Source organism: Pseudorca crassidens, chromosome 12 (genome assembly GCF_039906515.1).
Source record: "Pseudorca crassidens isolate mPseCra1 chromosome 12, mPseCra1.hap1, whole genome shotgun sequence".
NCBI lineage: Eukaryota > Metazoa > Chordata > Mammalia > Artiodactyla > Delphinidae > Pseudorca > Pseudorca crassidens.
Window position 1 is genome coordinate 18,074,597 of NC_090307.1, and position 22,068 is coordinate 18,096,664.

The following is a 22,068-nucleotide window of genomic DNA, read 5'->3' on the forward strand; positions in this document are numbered from 1 at the left end:
GCTTACACCCCATCCTTCTCTTGTCTGCCAAAAGACACCATGTCAACAATTCTCCTCTTTCTCTTCATCAGTTTTCCCTATCTACCAGATCATTCCTATCAGCTTATAAACATGCAATTATTTCACCTGTTTAAAACACACACACACACACACACACACACACACACACAGTTAAGCCAGGTGGGTTAACTAGGTATGTATCCCATTTTTCATAATCATACTCTAAAGAGCTGCCTATTTTTACCACCTCCAAATTTTTCTCCTCCCATCTTCCTTTGAACTTACTCAAATCAGATTTTACACCAAATGTGCACAGAACCTACTCTCCACATTGCTAAATCTAATAGCCAGTTCTCAGTCCTCATTTTACTATCATTTACTGTCAGCAGCTCTCGATCTTCCTCTCCACACCTTGAAACACATTTTGTTACTTGGCTTCCAGGCAACCATATCCTTTATTTTCTTCTTTTTTCTGGCAGGTCCATTTTAGTCTCCTTTGCTGGTTTTTTACATCACAGAAGCACATTTAAACCCTGGAGTGCCCCAACCATTATCAACCTACATTCCCTTGGTGATATATCCAGTGTCATGACTTTACATATCTTCTATATGCTAAGATTTCCCACATTTGTACCACCCACTCTGACTTCCCTCCTTTGAACTACAGACTCGTATATACAGTTGACCCTCATATATACAGTTGACTCATATATACAGTTGTCCCTTGAATAACACAAGGATTAGGGGCAACCAACCTTCCATGCTGTTGAAAATCCACATGTAACTATATAGTCAGCTCACCGTATCCACAGTTATACCTGCAGATTCAACCAACTGCAGATCATGTAGTATTGTGGTATTTACTATAGAAAAAAATACCCAGGCAGTTCAAACCTGTGTTGTTCAAGCATCAACTGTACAATTTACAAATCAACATCTCTACTTGAATATCTAATATTCAACTCCACTTAATATATCCAAAATCGAATTCCTGATATTCCCAAACTCTACTCCTCCTTCTGGCTTCTCAATATCTTAAAATGAATTGCATCCTTCAAGTTTCTCATGATTGAAACCCTGGAGTCATCTTTGGCCCATCTCATTCTTTTATGCTCCTCATCCAACTATCAGCAAATCCTGCTGGTTCTACCGTCAAAATATACTCATACTTCAACCACTTTTCACCAGCTCCACTGCCATCACTCTAGTGTAATAATCCACCATTGTTTATTGCCTAGGGACAACAGCATACAAGCTAATCTCCCTGCTTCCACCCTAGAGCCACCTTTAGGCTATTCTGGAGAAAAGCAGGAAAATATAATCTATAATGAGGGGAAAAATAAAATCAATAAAAACCACTGAAACAGATCTTTTTTTTAAATTAGCAGACAAAACCATTAAAAGTTATTATAATTGTACTCCAGATGTTCAAAAAGTTTGAATAGAGAGACATGGGAGATATCCAAAATCAAACCTGTAGTTTTCAAAGATGAAAACTACAATGTCTGAGATGAAAAATACACTCAATGGGAACAAAAGCATATTAGACATTGTAGAAGAAAAGCTCAGTAAACTTGAAAACATAGACTAGAAATTATAAAATGAGACACAGAAAAAATAACATTAAAAATGAAAAAATAATCCTAGAGTTGTGGGCAATTTCAAGTAGCCTAGTAGGCATATAACTGGAGTCTCCAAAGAGAGAAAAGAGGGGGGATATCAAACATCAAAAACATATTTGAATAAATAATGGCCAAAAGCTTCCAAATTTGTTGAGAACTATACACCCACAGATCCAAGAAGTACAACAAAGCTTAAGCACAAGAAACATGCAGAAAACTATAACTAAATGGCTCAAAACTAATAATAAAGAGAAAAACTTTTAAAAGTCAGAAAAAAACAGACAGCATATATAGAGGAACAAAGATAAGGATGACAGCAGATTTTTTTTTTACTGGAAATAATACTAGCAAGAAGATAGTGGAATATTGAAAGGAAAAAAAAAACTATCCACCTAGAATTCTATACCCAGAAAAAAAAATCTTCAAAATGATGGTGAAATAAAAAATTTTTCAGATATACAGAAGCTGAAAGAATCACCCAGTCATGCACTACAAGAAATATTAAATATTAGGCAAAAAGGAAATCATTCCAGATGGAAATCTGGATCTACACAAAGCAATGAAGAGCAACAGAAATGGTAACTACAGGGGAAAATATGTAAAATTTTGTTTCTATATTCAAATTTCCTTAAAAGATAATATACTGTTTAAACAAATAAGCAAATAGAAAGAAATAATGTTCCAAATGAATGAAAACCATGAGCAACAATATGGGTGGTACAAAAGACAAGAAGTGGTAGACAGTGACCCAATTATTCTTGATTAGAACTATTCTTCACACAGAGTAACATGTCTGTGTAAAAGAACAGTAAGAGATAAGACAAAGGTAGGAGTGTACCATACTGTGGAGGGCCTTTTCTTAAAGGCTACGTGAACTAAAATTACTTACGTTTTTTTCATTAAGACCGTGGCATGAACCAAGTGTGATTGTTATTGTTTTATTTCCTATGATTAATTTGCCAACAGAGTACAGGATGGATTAGAAGGTAGAAATAGAGGACAGAGAAACCAATAAAAATAGCCTAGGTGTGAAAAAATATAGCCCTATATAAGAATAGTACACTGGAAAGAAAAAAGGGAGGGGAGGAGTACCTAATGGGAAGGACTTAGTAATTAACTGCACAGAGGACTTATGAGGAGGAAAGTAGAAAAGATAGTCATATTTCCACTCTAACAACCTCTTCCTTCAAAATTTCAAAGTGAATCCAAAGGGAGAAAAGAAACTGATTATACTTAGGTTTTACTGAGATTTTAGAAAAGTACCTATTTTTTCTTAACCATTTCAGCCTTTGTGTCTTTGCCTATCCTATCTTATGTTATTGTTGTAATAGAATGAAAAACAAAAACATAGAAGATATAGAAAAGTTGATGATGTAATGCCATATGCTGTGAAACAGAAACATAAAATCAAATCTCTATTGTATTAAACCCTGCAGGCAAAAGGTCAAATATGTGAAGAAAATACTTGCTACTAAACCCTTTATTAATAAAAAAAGACTGGACTGAAGTACCACCTCCTGATTCTCTTTGGTTATTTTAGTAACAAAACCATCAATATAAATAAATCAAAATTAATTTTTTTTGATATCCATGCTTTATATATGTTGCTTTATACATGTTGTGCCAGTAGACAAATATACATTAGTTCATATTCTCTGTTATATTTTATTGGATAACTAAGTTTTAAAAAATGATTCAAACACATATTTCATGAAGTTATTGCAAAAACAGGAATATTTAAGAAAACTTGGAGGGACAGAAAATAAATGAAAAGAAAAAAGATAACAGAACAAAGTAAATTGGTTAAGACTTCATACACGAATTTCTAATAATATTTGGCAATCACTACTGGTGTTTGCATTTGTACAAGAACACCTAATAACTGGCCCTCTAGGAATAGGTATATGATGAATCACTTTTATTATGTAGCAAAGATGATAAAAATGTGCAGATAAGAATGGTGTTAAGGCTTGGAAATAGTCATATAAGAAGAACGTCTTGTAGCACCACTCATTACTTTAAAGCATGCCACTGTTTCCCAAATAGACAAGATTTTGACCTTGTCATAGGCCTGTGAGAACACCACTGCATGCTTACTGGGAACATCAAATGTGAAGAATGGAGAGTTGATCCCTACAGAACATAACTCCATGGAGAAGCAGCCACTATCTAGGTCAGTTGACCCACTTTTAATAAGTTCCTAAATAGGAGTCAAAAGGTCCAGCCAGCCAAATCTTGTTGCTAGTTGTTTGACTAATTTTCTAACTACCCAGAGACGTGAAAGAATAATAATTTCCATGGCCTCTACAACACTATTTAGCACTATTGCATATAATTAAGATGGTACAATAAAAGAACAAAAGACTCTGGACCTCTACCTCTGTAATTAAGTTTTATATTACTAGCTTCAACTTCATGTCATTAGGAAATAAACACTGAAAATAAAAACTACCCATTTGAAGGGAAAAACAACTAAAAGAAAATGCTGCATAAAAGCATAGTCAAGACATTTTTAAGTGTTTTTAAGCTAGAAACATCAGTATAATTCAAAATGGCAAACAGAAAACTGCACAAAATGCATGTGTAATTTTAATGTAATATGGCTTCACTTGTAAAAATACATTCCCAAAACACTAAGTAGAGGGGCAAAGTATCTTCTCAGAGTTTAAATACATTTCATACATCAAACCTTGGCCAAATCTGATTTATTTTGCTTCATTTTTTATTTATTTAATAAATAAATAATGTCAATACCTTCAGGATGTGCCTTACTGGCTCCTCAGGGACCTTTATATCACTAGCTAAAGCCTGAACAGCAAGAAGGAAAAAGAGTGTACACCTCCTATTATGGTTGAAGTCCAAAATTTATTCTGCTTCTCTATCTTTATCTTGATTTAAGAATGCCATTACTGACTGATCATTTACCAAAATCCTCCTGAAGGTCAGAAGATAATTGTTAAATTGCAATATTATGTATTGGGCTTAATTATAATAAACTGGTTATAAAAATAACATCCTCCAGTACACATACAGTCAGGAGCTATTTGTCATTTCCTACTAGGGAAACTACTGAAAAAGTAACTTTGTCTTCCAGTAAGGTCTCATTTGTAAAGAAGTTCATATTCTTTGTAGATGTATTTAAAGTATCTGAAGTAGTCAAGTATCATATATTTAAGCACCTAAGAAATTCAGGAAAATGATACTCTTCCTTTATCATATTAATTTAATGTTTTAAGTCCTACACATGTTTACCACACTCTTGTATTTAAAATATATCAATTGCTAATTTAATATGTATAGTATTTTAAAATAGTGTTTTATAACTATCATCACTATAACTTACTTTCTTTAATACTAATTCTCATAGAAAATATTTCTTTGTAAGTAAGGTCATATCCCCAAGCTCAATAAAGTAACAAGCATATTTGTTAAATAACAATAATAGGAAATATACACATATGCAAGTATACACACGAACTTAAAGTACGCAAACATACATGGATACACATTTACATTACATCTACTATACACAAGGTAAATATTCTCTCATTTTATTCTCCCAGAAACACTATAAAATGGCAACTATTATTATCTTTATTTTACAGATGAGTAAATTGAGAGACTTGCCATAGATCACAGTGCTATCAAATGGTTGATCTTAAAGATATTTTTCTTTTTTGATGTAGACCATTTTTAAAGTCTTTATTGAATTTGTCACAATACTGTTTCTGCTTTATGTTTTGGTTCCTCAGCCATGAGGCATGTGGGATCCCAGCTCGCCGACCAGGGATGGAACCCACACCCCCTGCATTGGAAGGCGAAGTCTTAACCACTGGACCAACAGGGAAGGCCCTCAAATGGTTGATCTTAAATTCAAACCAAGGAGTCTGACTCCAGAGCCCAAGACAAACTCTGTATGTAGTTGACCTTGAACAACACAGGTGTGAACTGCACGGGTCCACATACACACAGATTTTTTTCAACAGTAAATACTACAGTACCACAAAATCCACGGTCATTTGAATCCAAGGATGGGAAATGTCGGATATGGAGGAAACATGGGAATGGAGGGCCGCCTTTAAGTTATACACGGTTTTTCAACTATGCAGAAGGTGAGTGCCCTAACCCTCACATTGTTCAAGGGTCAACTGTATTTAGTTTGTAGGGTGGACCAAACCAGCAAACATGAAATGGTGCTGCTCAGCAGACAGGATGAAACAAAAAGGAACACAAAAGTAAGATACAAAATTTTACATGTAATATGACAGCAATTCTGTTTTTAAAAATGCACAGAAATGAGACTAAAGAGAAATATGCCCAAATTCACCACTGAGTAATGGGATTTGAGTTCATCTTTCTTTTCTAACACTTTTGTGCTTTCAAAATTTGACAAAAAAGTAAGAAACTCTTTTACAATCAGATAAGAAAAAGAAATGTTAAACACAAAAGCAAAGAAGTTTGACACTCTTCAAGAACGCTTCCTCTTGTCAAAATTGCCTACGTAGTACCAGATAAAACCAGAACTATAAATGAAAGATACCTGAAGATTATGGCTACTTGCTCCAAAAAGACCTAGGAACACTCCCTCCTGCACCACAGCACAAGCAAAAAAATATATATACTCTGATTTCAAAAAGGACTATTTAAAAACAAAAATGAAAAAAGCTTCATGAAGAAAAAAATAGTAGAAATATTATATAGCACAATTAGGAATGTAAAGAAAGGTTTTAATCACTGATAGATGATGACTCAGGATAGTAAAACTAGAATAAGCTGTGTTTTTAAAAGCCCAAACTAATAAACATTTAGTTACATACTTTAAAATTTCTCAGGGAAAACCAGAAGATTCTGTGTATAAATCTTATATATCATGGCCTATACCTTTAAGCTAAACATTACTTGTTCTGTATCATGCCACATACATAAAATTTCTGAACCTTGAAATTTTAAATGTTCTCTCTAGAACTTAAAACTTTCATTTCAATTACCTCCTTCTATTAACGGCCCTGTATGGTTTTTCTGCTTTTCAAATAGAAGATAATTTTATCTTTTTCCACTGTTTCTGAACTTGAGACAAAAATGGTTCCTTGATCTTACAATTTGCCCATGAATTATATAGAAATCACTTACTTGTCTGGTGTCTGCATGCCTGTCCTAATCTGTATACTGTCATCAACCACATTCCTCTAAAGATCAGTGAACTACTCTACAAGTGCTCCAGATAGTACAACAAATAAGAGGACATCTAAATATTTCTTTGTTGATAATGATAAGAACACTTATAAAAAGCAGTGGTGAGAAATAAAAGTAGCAAACTTTTGACATCTCAGGGGTTTTTTCCTCATATAAAAGATTTCTCATTTAGGAAGTCAAATATACTCATTTAATTTTCTAGTCTCTCTCAACATTTTTCTTACCGGTATCCATTTGCCAGACATACACGGAGCCGTCTGAACATCCCACTACTAGGTAATCGTCAGAAGGCCTCCACTTGATTACTTGAATGGGGAAAAGATGACGAGATGCCAGCATAATGCATTTTTTCTCTCGCAAACTTAGAAGTCCTACCGAGTGGTCACTGGCTACAGAGCAGATGCAGTGCTGCACTCTTGCCTAAAAAGAAGAATAAATCTTAATTACACTTAGATTAAATTCAGAAGAAAATGGATCTTGTCCTCAATTAAATCAAAATTAATTATACATTCACTGCTGCTGAAAACACTAACCACGACATTAGGATGTGTCGACAATTTTCTTCTTTTACATTATACATAAAACGCCTAGTTCAATCATCACAACACTTTGAAAAATACTAAATTAACACTAGATTAAAGAAGAGAAAGACGCCTAGGAAAATCTGCTGTTCAAATTTGAAGACGATCTTACTAAAAATAATTGCTATATATGAACAGGCAAAGCGGGAAAAAAATTGATCTGTTATTATGTGTTCCCTTTCCACTGTCTGAACTTCCCCGTGCTAGCAGCTAGAGCTGCTTTCTGCAGTGCTCCTTTCTGTTTGTGACTCTATCATTTAGACCCATGCTCTTCCCTGCTCCTTTGCTCAAAAACAATACCCTCAAGGTCCCTCTGCCACAATCATTTCTTAAGAGCCACCGATAGTCTGTATCACCTGTAGATGTGTTTCACAGCTTCTGTCTCTAATGCCAGCAGGCACACCACCTCAGCTAACATACAAGAGCCCAATAAACATCCTGCTCTGTACTTCCTGCTCATCTCTAGTTTGCGCCCTTCCATTCCTTTTTAGAACAAGATGGAATATAATAGAAATAATCAAAGATGGTAAAGATTTTCACTAGCATCAGAGAACTGAATCCATAACCTAGAAAATTAAAAATTAACGTCTTTATAGGTTTGGAAGACAATTTACAAGCAACTTACAACTTTGTAGTGATTTATTAGACTGTGCTTCCGGATCACACTGAGGTGGAACCATATGAAAACAGCCATCTGAAGCTCCGTACTGTGTAAATTGTGGCTATTTACTGAGGATGAGGCCCACGGCACCACAAACATATTACCCCTTCTGTGGGATCCAGAGGAGAAACTTCTCAAACGTCACCCAGCTGGGCTTTGCCTAAGCAGACGTTTTTTAGCTAAAGAATGATATATCTCCCTGATTGGTCCATCTCAATGGGAAACGTTGACAGGTATCAGATGAAAAAGAGTGGGGCGGGGTGGGGGGTGGGCGTGTTTGTGTGACCACATGTGCATGGGAAACACGTTACAGTTGTTTTTGTCCATAGAACTTCTAAGAAACTTTAACATGCTAACATGAATATAATTTCATTTGACCATCATAATCCTTTTTTTTGTAACATCTTTATTGGCATATAATTGCTTTACAATGGTGTGTTAGTTGCTGCTGTATAACAAAGTGTATCAGCTACATATACATATATCCCCATATCTCCTCCCTCTTGCATCTCCCTCCCACCCTCCCTATCCCACCCCTGTTCTATGCGGCTGCTTCCCACTAGCTATCTATGTTACACTTGGTAGTGTATATATGTCGATGCTACTCTCTCACTTCGTCCCAGCTTACCCTTCCCCCTTCTCCGTGTCCTCAAGTCCATTCTCTACATCTGCATCTTTATTCCTGTCTAGGGCAGGACAGGAATAAAGACCATCATAATCTAAGACGTAGTTTTTGAGGAACAGACTTTGGGGAAAGCTGCTACAATGGATTCCTTCAATGTTTTGGATACTAAGAAACTTAGGACTGAATTTTCTATCCATGACTGTGGGGTGCGTGGGCATACATTTCTGAATGTGGACTCTAGGTGGTCTTGTCTACTTTTTCTTTCATTTTCTCTTCACCATGATTTAGCTTTATTTTTAACTAACTGAATAATGTTTATTTTTGTAAACAACCTAAAATCAATTTTTGAATGAGGCAGAGCATTAATTTTAAAAAAGAGAGTCAGATTTAACTATTTACTTTGTTCTTAAATTCAGGTGTTTTAATCTTTGGTTCTGTTAGCTTGTACGTTTTCTTTCATAATGATTTAAAAACTATAATCAGCATAGTAGGTATTTATTAATTTTAAAAGTTAAGAAAACTAAGTTCAGGAAGATCATGTTATAAACTTTTACTAAAACAACATATAGAATTTTCTTAAGCATTTGTTAAGCTTATTTATTTCATGCTACCTGATAAGCATTCAATGGAAACATAAAACATGATTTCTTTCTTTAAAAAGACATTAAGGACTGAGGAGTAGCTGACTATGGCATGCAAAACTTTGCTTTGTAATTAAGCAATAAGTCAAAATAAAGTGGCAAACTCCAAAAATATCACTTAAATATAGGCAATGTTAGAATAAAACATGGCAGAAATATAACATGATGCCTTTATTTTCAGTTATTATACTTCACACCACATAAAATACTTTTGAGTGGGCTTCTCTGGTGGCGCGGTGGTTAAGAATCCGCCTGCCAATGTTCAAGCCCTGGTCCGGGAAGATCCCACGTGCCGCGGAGCAACTAAGCCCATGCCATGCGCCACAACTACTGAGGCTACACTTTAGAGCCTGAGAGCCACAACTACTCAGCCCGCGTGCCACAACTACTGAAGCCCGCGTGACACAACTACTGAAGCCCACGCGCCTAGAGCCCGTGCTCCACAACAAGAGAAGCCACTGCAATGAGAAGCCTGCACACCTCTATGAAGAGTAGCCCACGCTCAGTGCAACTAGAGAAAGCCCATGTGCAGCAACAAAGACCCAACACAGCCAAAAATAGATAAATAAAATAAATATTAAAATAAATAAAAATATTTTTGAGTTTCACCAGATGTACGTTGCTAAGCAAGGATAACAGACAGTCTAATACAATGGAGGCTTTGCATTTCTACAGATAATCATTAATACAGACTTTGTATTTATCATATACATCCATCACTCAATATACAAAAAAGGATGATTGCTACGTTAATGGTTAACTATTTTCTATTTTCCAACACGAGTCTGCTAAAAAATGGTCATTTTATTTATTTTTCTCATCAGAGAAATAAATCTAATAGTAATCTTTTTCTCTGTGTATGAGTCACTAAAAAGAATGAGTCCTAAACGGCATTCCTTTTCATCTATTCACATCTTTTAATCAGGCACTGATCTGCCACAGTACTCACCCCTGTCACTACTTTTGATTCTGCTACTATGACTCACAAGCTCTCTGAAATCTTTAAAATGAGTTAATCCTTAATTAATGCGGTAGACCTAACTAGCCGACTTGCCAGTCCCCAAGTTGACAATCATTTCATTAATGTTCACATAATTCTTGTCATTCCTTTTCATAGAGAAAACGAGGCATGAGTCAGGGTGATGTTTGTTTGTTTTTAAAAGGTGATTTTTTACCAATCTTCTTCACTATGTTTGGTGTTTTTCAAATTATGTTCTGCTGGTAGATCTCAACACCTGAGGTGACAACAAAACCACTGAGAAGCACTGACCCACGCGTTCTCTCTCTGCCAAATATCTCATACTGCAGTTTATAACCTACCAGAGAGAGGACTGCAGACTTAAGCAAACAAAAAAGGCTTCCCTATTCCCACCAGGAACTTGACCTCCGGCATCAACTCCTCATAAGTTTCGCCGTCTGAACTTTCACCCTTGCCATTTATATGAGGTGGATAATTTTTTAAAATTCAAGAAAATGCAATCCAACCTCATAAAAAGATTGAAAAGCTCTACTTCATGTTATCTCTCTTATTAGTAAAAACAAAGAACATACAAAGCTAATATTAAATAATATTATAGGGTGTATTTTAAAAAGTAGATTATGGGATGTAATTTTCTGAAGGAAAAAATGAATTCCAAAAATTCTAGCTTTTCAGTCCCACATGACGCGTTCTCTTCTAACATATATATTTACATCAATATCTTTTAAAGAATAGTTCTGTTCTTCATTCGTATAGTGCAATAATGATGAAAACTGACAAATGACATGCCTCAACCGCAAAAAAATGTTTGGCCCCAAACAAAAATGTTATACCTTCCATGTAAATGAAAATAAGCATCTGAAGAGTTAAGTCTAGCTTTACTGTAATGAACAACGGTCTGGAAATAGCCAAAATAATCAAGACTGGAAACAAACAAAAAAAATCAATATTACTAAGTCCAAGAAAGCACAGTTATTAGAGGTACTTAACTCACAAGAAAAGATGGTTCTCTGCTTTTTAAATATGGATTTAAATAAATCTAATTTTTCTTCTTTCAAGAAACTGCTAGTCCAACTCATGTGAAGAAAACTGGCCTAGAGTGGAAATGGCCCAATACAGTAAATCCTCATTAATTTTGATTCCCCTAATTAATTCTGAGTTGATGGTTACCTTCACAGGCTCTGTGAAAACAAATTAATGGTATAAACAAAGCAAATGTCTAGCTTATTTAAATGTAAAAGGGAAAAAGACCATTCTCAAGCACCACTTTGGTATTAATTTTAATTCAAACAATGAACAGAGTAATGATAAATAATTCTCAGCTACCTGTTACATGAAAGCACTTAAAAGATTTGCTGAAACACAATTAACTTGGTTTCTCCTTATCTGTGCTCAAAACTATTGAAGAAGCACTTCTTAAAGAATATTAGATAACACCAAACTCTCTTTGATTTAGATGCAGCGTCCTCACAAATGAGTTGAATTAGCATAATTCTTTTATTATTAAATTATTAAATTCTAGACATCTTGGTTACTGAACACTTACTTCACCCACAATGACTGATTCTATAATTTGATTAATTCCATTCTACTTCGCTTTCTTCCATCTCAACCTGAAAAAGTTACCTAAACATGACGTAACATTGAGGATATTTTTATAAGACATTTAAATTGTGTAATTAGAATAATAATACAAGAAATAAAAAATGTGAACCTCATATCTTTAACTAAATTATCTGAAAAGTATTTATGTTCCAAACTTGTTCAATCACACACTTATTCATTTAAAAAACTCTGTAATACATTCTCACTATGTGTATATTTATACATTGTATATGTACTTTGTGCCAATATATCATGTACATTGTAAAACATGCACAGAATATATACTTTAAAAGGATGACTCAGTTTAAATAAACAAATTTAAGATAAAATGAAATATTTTCTTAAATGTCTTGCTAATGTTAATAACTTTATATTAGCATTAGCCAATACCTCAAAGCACTGTATCTTTAGAAAGTTTTCACTGTTAACAATAGTAGATGTAAACACATATTTTATATAATCATGAATTTTGTGGCTGCCTTCTTGCCAGATTGATCAAATGATCATTGTTTGAACCTCGTTACGTGGTTAATGAAAAGATATTTCATTTTCATCGGAAAGACTTCCATTACTATTTTCTCTGCCCATTTTGTGATGGTTAGGTTAAGACCTATACAGTATAATCTGCAACTCTCCGAAGCAAACATATTTTCATTGGAAGCACACCTGGTGAGGGCACTGAGGTCGCCCTCCTGGAGGTGGCAGGCCCACTCTTGGCCCAGGTGATATGTGCCCATCTGATGTATGAAGCAAGTGAGGCACCAACGTCCTTCCATCTAGTAAATGTTCATAAGCTCAATTTGTTAAGGTTTAAAAACAAAGAAAGAAGAGCTTTAATATTTTATTCCCAGGTCCCAGTTAACTGTCTCACAGATTCCACTTTAACACCCACTGCTATCAACTGACTTAAAGAGTGTAACATACATATACCATTAAAAACATTTTTTTGTTGTTATGGAACAGAACTTGTACAGCATGGATTGAGCATCTGATCAACTTGGTCAGTACTTTACAGGTGAAAATTATTCAAAATCATGTTCCAAACACTGTATTAGTTCTTCCCTAGAAGGAAAATGCACCAATGTTATCAAAAGGTAATTAAAAGCAGGAGAAATAAAAAGCAACAGAATATTTAACCATATTTAATATTTACTTTGATTTGGTGAAAAAATTAATTGGGGCAGGGAAAGTGAGGAAGATACCAGATCAAAACAAATACATTCCAAGACCAATTATTATTTTTCAAGCAATTCTGATCCTCAACCAAGTAAGCACTCACTGAATTTGCCAGTAAATAATCCTCACGGTACATTAGTGCTGAGCAGGGGAATGCCACAAGCTATCACAAGATCTGACAGAGTCAGAATGTACCACCTAGGTCATCCAGCCTGACCTTACACATTTTACAAGACTTCATTTTAAACCATTCCCAGAAACCTCTTATGTAACCTGTTCCTAAGCATTTGCCATGAATTACAGAAACTAGAGACAGCTAGTTTATCCCACACACTAGCTCTCTGGGGAGATGATTCTGCTTTCCAACAGTTCCCAGTGTAAATTATATACATATATATATTTTTCTACTTTTGCCAATTTGTTTCCTAAACTAAATTATTCTTTTCTTCATATCATTCCAGGAGCAATCTCCTGCCCAAAACAATGTTTCTCTTTGAATATTCTCTAAATCTATGAACACTAACTATTGTCTCTCCTTTTAAATATGCCCATCATTAGACAAGCTATAAATGACCAGCTTCTTTCACTCATAAATCAATCCTACTATTCTTTTAATCATTATTTCTTGACTTCTCAGAACTCCTTCTCTGGAACATAAATATGCAGTTAAGATGCATCATTTATCACTTTTAAATATTCTACCTGAAGGGGAAAAAAGAGCCTACAAATGTTAATGCCGTGTCCACACTTTCACAAAACTAGATTAAAAAAAAATTTTTTTTTTCAGAAATCCATAGCTCATCCTTCTTTTAAAAAGAAGGGGGTGGGGTGGGGTAGACAGCTGTTTCTTTAATAGCTATTTTAGAAAATAAGACCATGTGGTCCAACCAAAACACTTACTAACCATCTATTAGGATAGTTATGTTCTACATAAAAATAAGACTTTTAGGGACCAGTTTTAATATCTTCGTCCATTCACTACATACAAAAGACAACAGTGAAGAAATAGCGGGCTAGTCAGGGCTCCATCTTTCTTCAACTGCTTCCTTCTTAATAAAGCAGCAAATAAATATGAAGAATTTAATGTAAGATTAAGAAGACATTACCTATCAAAGAAAATTTTATTTAATAAATGATGTTGAGATAATCCGTTACTTTAGGGAAGAAGAGATGATTTTTATCCTTTCCTCACCCCACATGCATAAATAAATTTCAGATAGATTAAAGTATTTGATGTTTGTTTTAATCCAGCCATTGCTTTTTAATCAAATTTCACCAAATTTCTGGGGGGGGCGGGTAAGATCCCAGGATTCAAAAATATGAAAGAAGCTAAATAGGAAAAAGATAAATTAGATTACATAGGAATGTAAATTATCTGTAGATTAAAAAATCAAAGTAAATAATAAACCAGAAGAAAATTTCAACAACAGTAATAGAAAGCACATAAGCTTAATATTTCAATTAAGTTAAGCACTCATACAAGCACTAATATCCCCAACAGAAACAAATGAGCAAAGGACAATCTATGTCTCAAATGAAAAAAACAAACAAACTCACTAAAATCCTCAGAGAAAAACTTCATTACCTCTAGTAATCAAAGAAATGCAAATTCGAACAATAAAATACTCTTTCCACCTATCAATTTAGCCAAAGACTGTAGAAATTACATAATACGAAACAACCAACGTTTATTGGGTTCTTACTCTGTGCCAGCTATTATTCTAAATACTTGGCAGTAATTCATCGTAGTCTCACAACAACCCTTTGAAGTAGATACTATTATTATTTCCATCTTACAGATGTGGAAACTGAGTCATGGAAGTAAATAAAAACATCTTGTGTTGGCAAGGGACAATGAAATAGGCACTGAGGGTAGAAAATAATTAGGTAATCGATCTCAACAGACTTAAAAATGTTAATAACCTATTACCCCAAAATTCTGAGGTTCTAATCCAAAAAATATTCATGGAATCTACCCAAGGAAATAATCATAAATGAAAACAAGTTTTACAAAGATATTCAATATTATTTACAATAGTTCAAATTGGGACCAATCTACACATCCAAAGGAGGAGAATTGCTAAGTAAATATTGTATACTCACATAATGTAATGTTATATAATTACTAAAAATTACTTTCACAAATAAGAATAACTTGAGAAAGTATTTGTTAAAATATTAAATGAAGATGCAATGTGCATAGATAACTATACAATATAATCACAAGTGCATAGTAAGTGAATTTTACAAGGCTAGAGGAAAAAATATCAAAATGTTAACTGTGTTTCTCTTTTATGTAGAAGGGTAACAGGTGACCTTTTACCTTCTTAGCTACCTCTGTTTTCAAAAAATTTTAACTGTGTATATGTTAAATTTATAAAATTGCAGTTAAATCTTACACCATATTCTTAAAAGCAAGTAAAGTGTGACAAGTAAAAGAAGATGAAAGGGAGCTAAAACTAAGAAAATCCAAACCTAAATAATCAAAGATGAAAAACTAAAACATAAATTACCGAAGAACTGAGCCATGCACAATTCTCTAAAGAAAAATTTGAAATACAGGAATTGAAAAGAATGGCTGTGTTTTGATCTACAAATTGAAAGATACTAAATAAATTAGGCATTTAAAATTAAGTATCAAAATCATATTTACTTACGTAAATCAGTAATAAAACATATATAGTCAAAGTTGGAGAAATGCAACTATTTTTAAATACACAGTTACACCTAGTAGGAGGTGGTATGTTTGGTGGTCAAGTTCAGGCCCTCAGGTTAGACTATTTAGGATCAAATTCCAGTTCTGCCACTTGCTAACTGTGTGACTTGAGCAAGCTACTTAACCTCTCTGAGCCTCACCTCTCTGTACAATGAGGTTAACAGCAATTACTAGGCCTCACAGAAGCACTGGGTGAATTAAATGAAATATATGTAAAGAAATCAGCACAGTGACTAATACATCATGCATACAAAAGATGATGGTAGTTAGTATTCTCTTTACCATTATTAGTATTATGTCATTATATACCATAAATTCTACTTTTTATAATGTAGTTGTATCATTTTCTGAGGGAGTTGCCAACGTTTAGGTATTCACCAGGAAATACGGAGACATTCATAATTTTTCTATTAGGTTAGTTTCCCCTTTTCAATGTTTTCTTCTCATATTAATAGCTCTGCTTTAATTTAATCTGAATAGTTCCACCTACATGATCATTACCATCACTCACGTATTACCTTAAAATCACATTAATGAAGTTTTTAGCACTTTTAACAATTTGAGTCAATAAAAGCTCTCAATCCAACAACTCAGTGACCACCTTCCACTGTTCCCTGAATATTTCCTCACACATCTTTTTCCATTGAATTTACTTGATAATTTTTTACTTCATGCCTTTAAAACATCAAAGTGCTTTCTTTAATTTCAATTACATATTTATGGCTTTTAGAGACTGAGATAGTCATATCTGCAGACTCTGAAGATAGTCTAAGGTTTTTTAAGGAACTCAAAAGTGCTACCCTTTCACCCTCTCCCCACAGCAGTCAGCTGTCCCCAGTTATTGTCCACCCCACACCCAAACCTTGGCTGCACACGTTCAGGGACTAACATCTTCTATCACAAAGGGCCTCACTTCTCAGCATGCACTGAATTACGACTCCCAGTGGCTGCTGGTCCCACACTTCTACTTCTACCTCCTACTTTGAATTTGAATGGCCCCATCCATCTGACCTAGTAACTCTCAATCTGCCTGCTTGGCTTCAACCTATTTATTCCGCTCATACCAGTATCCTTACAAGAAATAAACACTGAATTTACAATACCTCTGACATAACTATGGAATATCATTTTTTTCCTTTCTCATGAAAACAAACGGGTTGATACTGTCCCCATTTTTCTAACCAGAGATTTTCTAACTGAAAGAGTCTGTGTATCTTTCCTAGAGATAAATTACTAGAATATATATTCTAAAAATACCTCTTTGTTTACAAAGGATGCTGGCTTGCTTTTTAAGTCTATATCAAAGAACACAAGAGAAACCTAACCCCCACTATTATACACCCGGCTCTTGAAGGCACCTGGAAAATGGTCGGCACTCAGATATATATTGCATCTAATTGAACAGTCACCTTAAAAAGTCATTCATTTTTTTCTAACAATTTCTGCCATCTTAAAATAAATTTTAACTCATTTTAAAATTGCTTTATGATTAAGTTACTGAAGAAAAATTGTCTTTGCTCTGTGCCATACTAACTCTCTTCAACCACTGAGTCAATTTAATCAATCACTTCATTTACAATGCTTAGCACCAAATCATTTCTATTACTAAAAATAAATTTCATACCCAATGTAATCTTCTTTGCTACCAAGAATATGACTAAAGGTCTAAAGAAACCTCTCCAAACAGAGGAATATCTAAATTTCTGTGGAGTGGGGGAGGGATAAATTAGGGGTTTGGGATTAACGTATACACACTATTATATATATAAACAACAAGGACCTACTCTATAACACAGGGAGCTATACTCAATATCTTGTAATAACCTATAATGGAAAAGAATCTGAAAAGAATATATACATACATATATATGTATATATGTATGTTTGTGTATATATATATATATATATATATATATATATATATATTTTTTTTTTTTTTTTTTTAAACTGGGGACTTCCCTGGTGGTGCAGTAGTTAAGAATCCGCCTGCCAAAGCAGAAGACACAGGCTTGAGCCCTGGTCAGGGAAGATCCCACATGTCGCAGAGCAACTTAGCCCATGCGCCGCAACTACTGAGCCTGCGCTCTAGAGCCCGTGAGCCACAACTACTGAAGCCCGCACACCTAGAGCCCGTGCTCCGCAACAAGAGAAGCCACCGCAATGAGAAGCCTGCGCACTGCAATGAAGAGTAGCCCCTGGTCACCTCAACTAGAGAAAGCTCACACGCAGCAACAAAGACCCAATGCAGCCAAACAAATAAATAAATAAATTTATTTTAAAAAAAAACGGAGTCACTTTGCTATAAACCTAAGGCAAAAAAAAAAAGGTAATAAATAAATGAATTTCTAAAATGTTTGACACAATATTAGCACAGCCAGAATAGGGAGGCAATCTGTCTCATTACTGTTGAAGGGATCCTCACTGACAGTCTCTTGGTATATTATTGACTCTCTTAGCTTCCTACACGAGAGACAGGGTGTACTATGATATTTGAATATTTAGACACTATCCATAATAGGAAAAATTAATTTTTTATCTTGAATAAAATATGACAGTAGTAAAAATTTGGAAAACATGCAGCAATCACAATGGATAACCAATACAGTCTTGGTATATTAAAGCATTCGTGCTTTCAAAATGAGAATGAGTGCTATACGCTTATACATACTCTTCATACAGCTACTTATAAGTCTAGAAAGTTACCTACATTTGAAAGATTACAAACAGGATGATGAAGAATTATGAAGATAAATAGGTGGTACAAACCTATTCCTAAGCTTCTGAAGGACAATTTGGTAATATGTATTCAAAAGACTTTAAAAATTAATATGCCCTTTTATAAAGCAATTTCACATTTAAGAATTTACCCTAAGAATCATTCCAGATGTGCAAAATTATTTAGTTATCTTAATTCTCAACCCCCACGGTTGATAAGAGAAAAAAAAATTAGAAAGTAAAATTCTGACATTTCTGAATAAAATTAAATGACAGACTATCATTAAAAATGTTGGAATACACTTAGACCATCTTTAGAAAATATCTGTATTTTCCATAACAATGTGTTATGTAATTTTTTAAAATAAAAATTAATCTCAAAAAGATGATGCTGCATATATAAAACATATGAAAGTAGTCTCAAAATCTAAGAGAATTAAGTGTTATGGGAAAAAGAATATTACAGAACATTATGTACACTGTGATATATTTCAGAAAAAGATTACTTCTGCTTTCTGCTTTTGTTTCCTTTACATCACCAAAGTTTACTCTGGCTTCAGAGACTATGCCATAATTCTAGACATTGCTTTTTAAATGTAACATCCAATTAAACTGGTAACACAAGTCCAAATTCAAAAAGGTAAGATAAGAGCTAATTCAGGCAGAAGCTTAGGTACTTTTTCAGAAAGAAAGGATAATATATTAAAAAGAAAACCTAATTTGTTAATTGTTCTTACCGGCAGCGAACATTACACACTAACAAACATATAGTCACATATACCATACATATTATCATATCTGCCGCAAGAGCTAGGAATTTATTAACATTGCCAGATGAAGGAACAAACAGGTTAGGTGCCTGATATTCCCATTTTCACAAACCCATGCTGCCCCCTTCTGGAAAATTTTGGAGGCATGTGACAATACAAGTTTAATAAGATATAATGAAAAGTAATCATTTTTAACTAATCTATTAGAGAACTTAGGCTATATGTTCACACTGAGAAACATATATATTATATATGCTTCAAAATTTATTTTGAAACATTTTCGAAAAATTCTGTTCTGAATAAAATTCTAGCAGCAGCAAAAAGCTGTGATAATCTAATCATCCATGCCAATGGGAGAGGGAAGTAATATTAGATATATATTTACTAAAAGTAAATAAAACACAACACTTTAAAAAGTCACATTTTTTGTTCCCTTCAGTACTCATTCCCGTCACTCTCAAAAGCAAACAGAATCTGAATTTGGTATTTATCTTTCCAATTCAATTTTAATAATTTTACTACCAGCAGCCTTAAAAATACCTGCCCTCCCTTTCAGCTGCTCTCTTCCTCAGACTCCGCAGGCATTGGGCACACTCTTTTGGCCTCCCCTAGCCTAGAGTTCAGATTTTGGAAATTCACCCAAGCCTACCTCTGACAGCTATTCAAATCTGGAAATCATTCTATCTCTAACCTCTCAGTGTTGCTTAAATGTCTCAGTTATTAGAATAAGATTAAACTAAAATGCTATAGTTCTGAAGTATTAAAACATAGTATAGGGATTTCCCTGGTGACACAGTGGTTAAGACTCTGCACTCCCAATGCAGGAGGCCTGGGTTCAATCCCTGGTCAGGGAACTAGATCCCACACGCATGTCACAACTAAGAGTTTGCATGCCAACTAAGGAGCCTGCGAGCCACAACTAAGGAGGCTGAGAACCACAAGTAAGGAGCCCACCTGCCGCATCTAAGCCCAGCGCAACCAAACAAATAAATAAATATTTTAAAAAATAGTATAAGATATAGAGAACAAACTAGTGGTTACCAGTGGGCAGGGGGACGGAGGGGCAATATAGGAGTGAGGGAGTGGAAGGTACAAACTATCGAGTGTTAAGATAGGCTTAAGCATATATTGTACAACAAGGGGAATATAGCCAATATTTTGTAGTGACTGTAAATGGAAAGTAACCTTTAAAAACTGTATAAAAATTTTAAAATTTTTAAAAAACAGTATAGAAAGTCTCTGTAGGATTATAAAATATTACACTCAGGATGAAGAGAATGACATAGCTGGAGAACAAGAGGGAAAAAGAGACTTGCTTTTTATTGATAACCTTTAATACCTTTTGCATTTTATATACCTATTTATAAAATATTTTAAGACATTACAGTAAATAATATTCCAAGTGCAGATGAAAACTGAAAACAGTAAGGCACTTAAAATTTTAACAAGCCTGTTTTTAAAAAGAATTTTCTAAAAAGTGTTCTATATGAGTATTTGAAGTGACAGTCTTATTTAATAATAATATGAAGGTTCCATTTTAAATTTGAATCCTATTAAAACTGCCTAAGAACCATCACATCTACATAGCAATATATAAGATCAAAACCACTCATTTAAAAGCAATAAGCACAACTTGGAATGACAAACAAAAATGGCACAGAACTTTCTTTTATATTTATATTTATAGTATATATTTTGTATTGTTATATAATATTCAAATACTATTTTAGTAGATAATTTCACTTCTGTTTCCTTTCATATATATTTCATATATATATATATATATATAGTACACATACCTTTCATACCTATATACATTATATGTATATATTTCTTTCATATGTATGGATAGTACATTTTGTTTTCTTAAGAAACCGAACCACAAAAAAAAAAGCCACCTCAAACCTAATTTTTTCCTCTACATTCCATAATCTTAAGGAGAAAGAAACAGAGTCAGCACATAGCCTAATAATAGAGATCTCAAAACTGCAAGTTCTACCACCCCTCATGAAGTCAATATACAGTCAAATCTCACAGAAATTTTTGAGAGTTTACCAAAGCTCTTGTTTCTCTGAGTACCTATGATATGCCCCTGCCCTTATCCACCAAAGCATTTGGTTAGGATCTCTCCTTTACCATTTATAGTCAGCCTTGTAACAGGCTTACTTAAATACTTGCCTGACTCTCCTCCTAAAATATAAGTTCATATTTCTTGGAACACTGAAATGCATTACTTGGCAGATAGTAATACTGCCAAAAAGAACTCGTAGAATTTTTGTCAATAACTCTTTGGCACTATACAATCCTGAATTACTTCAATATTTCCTATCTCAAAGGATATTTTCAGGAAACTTTTAAATTTTCTTACTGTATTTTAATTCTTTAAAATAATCTGTATCATATGAAAGTTAAATCTCAGTTAACTAGACTATTCAAGGAATCAAACTCAATTTCAAAGCACTTTGACTAAATGGAGCTTTACTATTTGGGAAAAAATAAATAAATAAAATTCCTCTAAAAAATGAAAAACAAAAACCTTCAATGTACAACAAACATAAAATCTATTCAATGCAGGTACTCTACATAACACTATAGGAAATGTTTATCATCTATGAACATGTCAAAATTTTTAAATAATTAAAACTCCCATTAATAAAAGAATAGAGAAATAGTTTATTAAAAATAAAGTGTATAGAACCACTGAGTCTGGCACTAAAGTAATACTAATCTATAGCAAGAATTTGGAAAGATTTCAGGTAAAAAAATGCTAAAAGAGCACGAAAA

At 33.9% G+C, this 22,068-nt stretch overlaps 1 protein-coding gene across 7 annotated transcripts in view; it reads right to left on the minus strand.

The window, feature by feature from the left end:
• The window catches only part of WDR7 (WD repeat domain 7), a 388,004-nt gene that overhangs the window by 317,546 nt on the left and 48,390 nt on the right, over positions 1 to 22,068 (minus strand). For all 7 annotated transcript variants that reach the window (XM_067698977.1, XM_067698974.1, XM_067698978.1 and 4 more), the window contains one exon: positions 7,040 to 7,235. In XM_067698977.1, the coding sequence (XP_067555078.1) occupies positions 7,040 to 7,235 (196 nt within the window). The remainder of the gene's footprint in view (positions 1 to 7,039; positions 7,236 to 22,068) is intronic.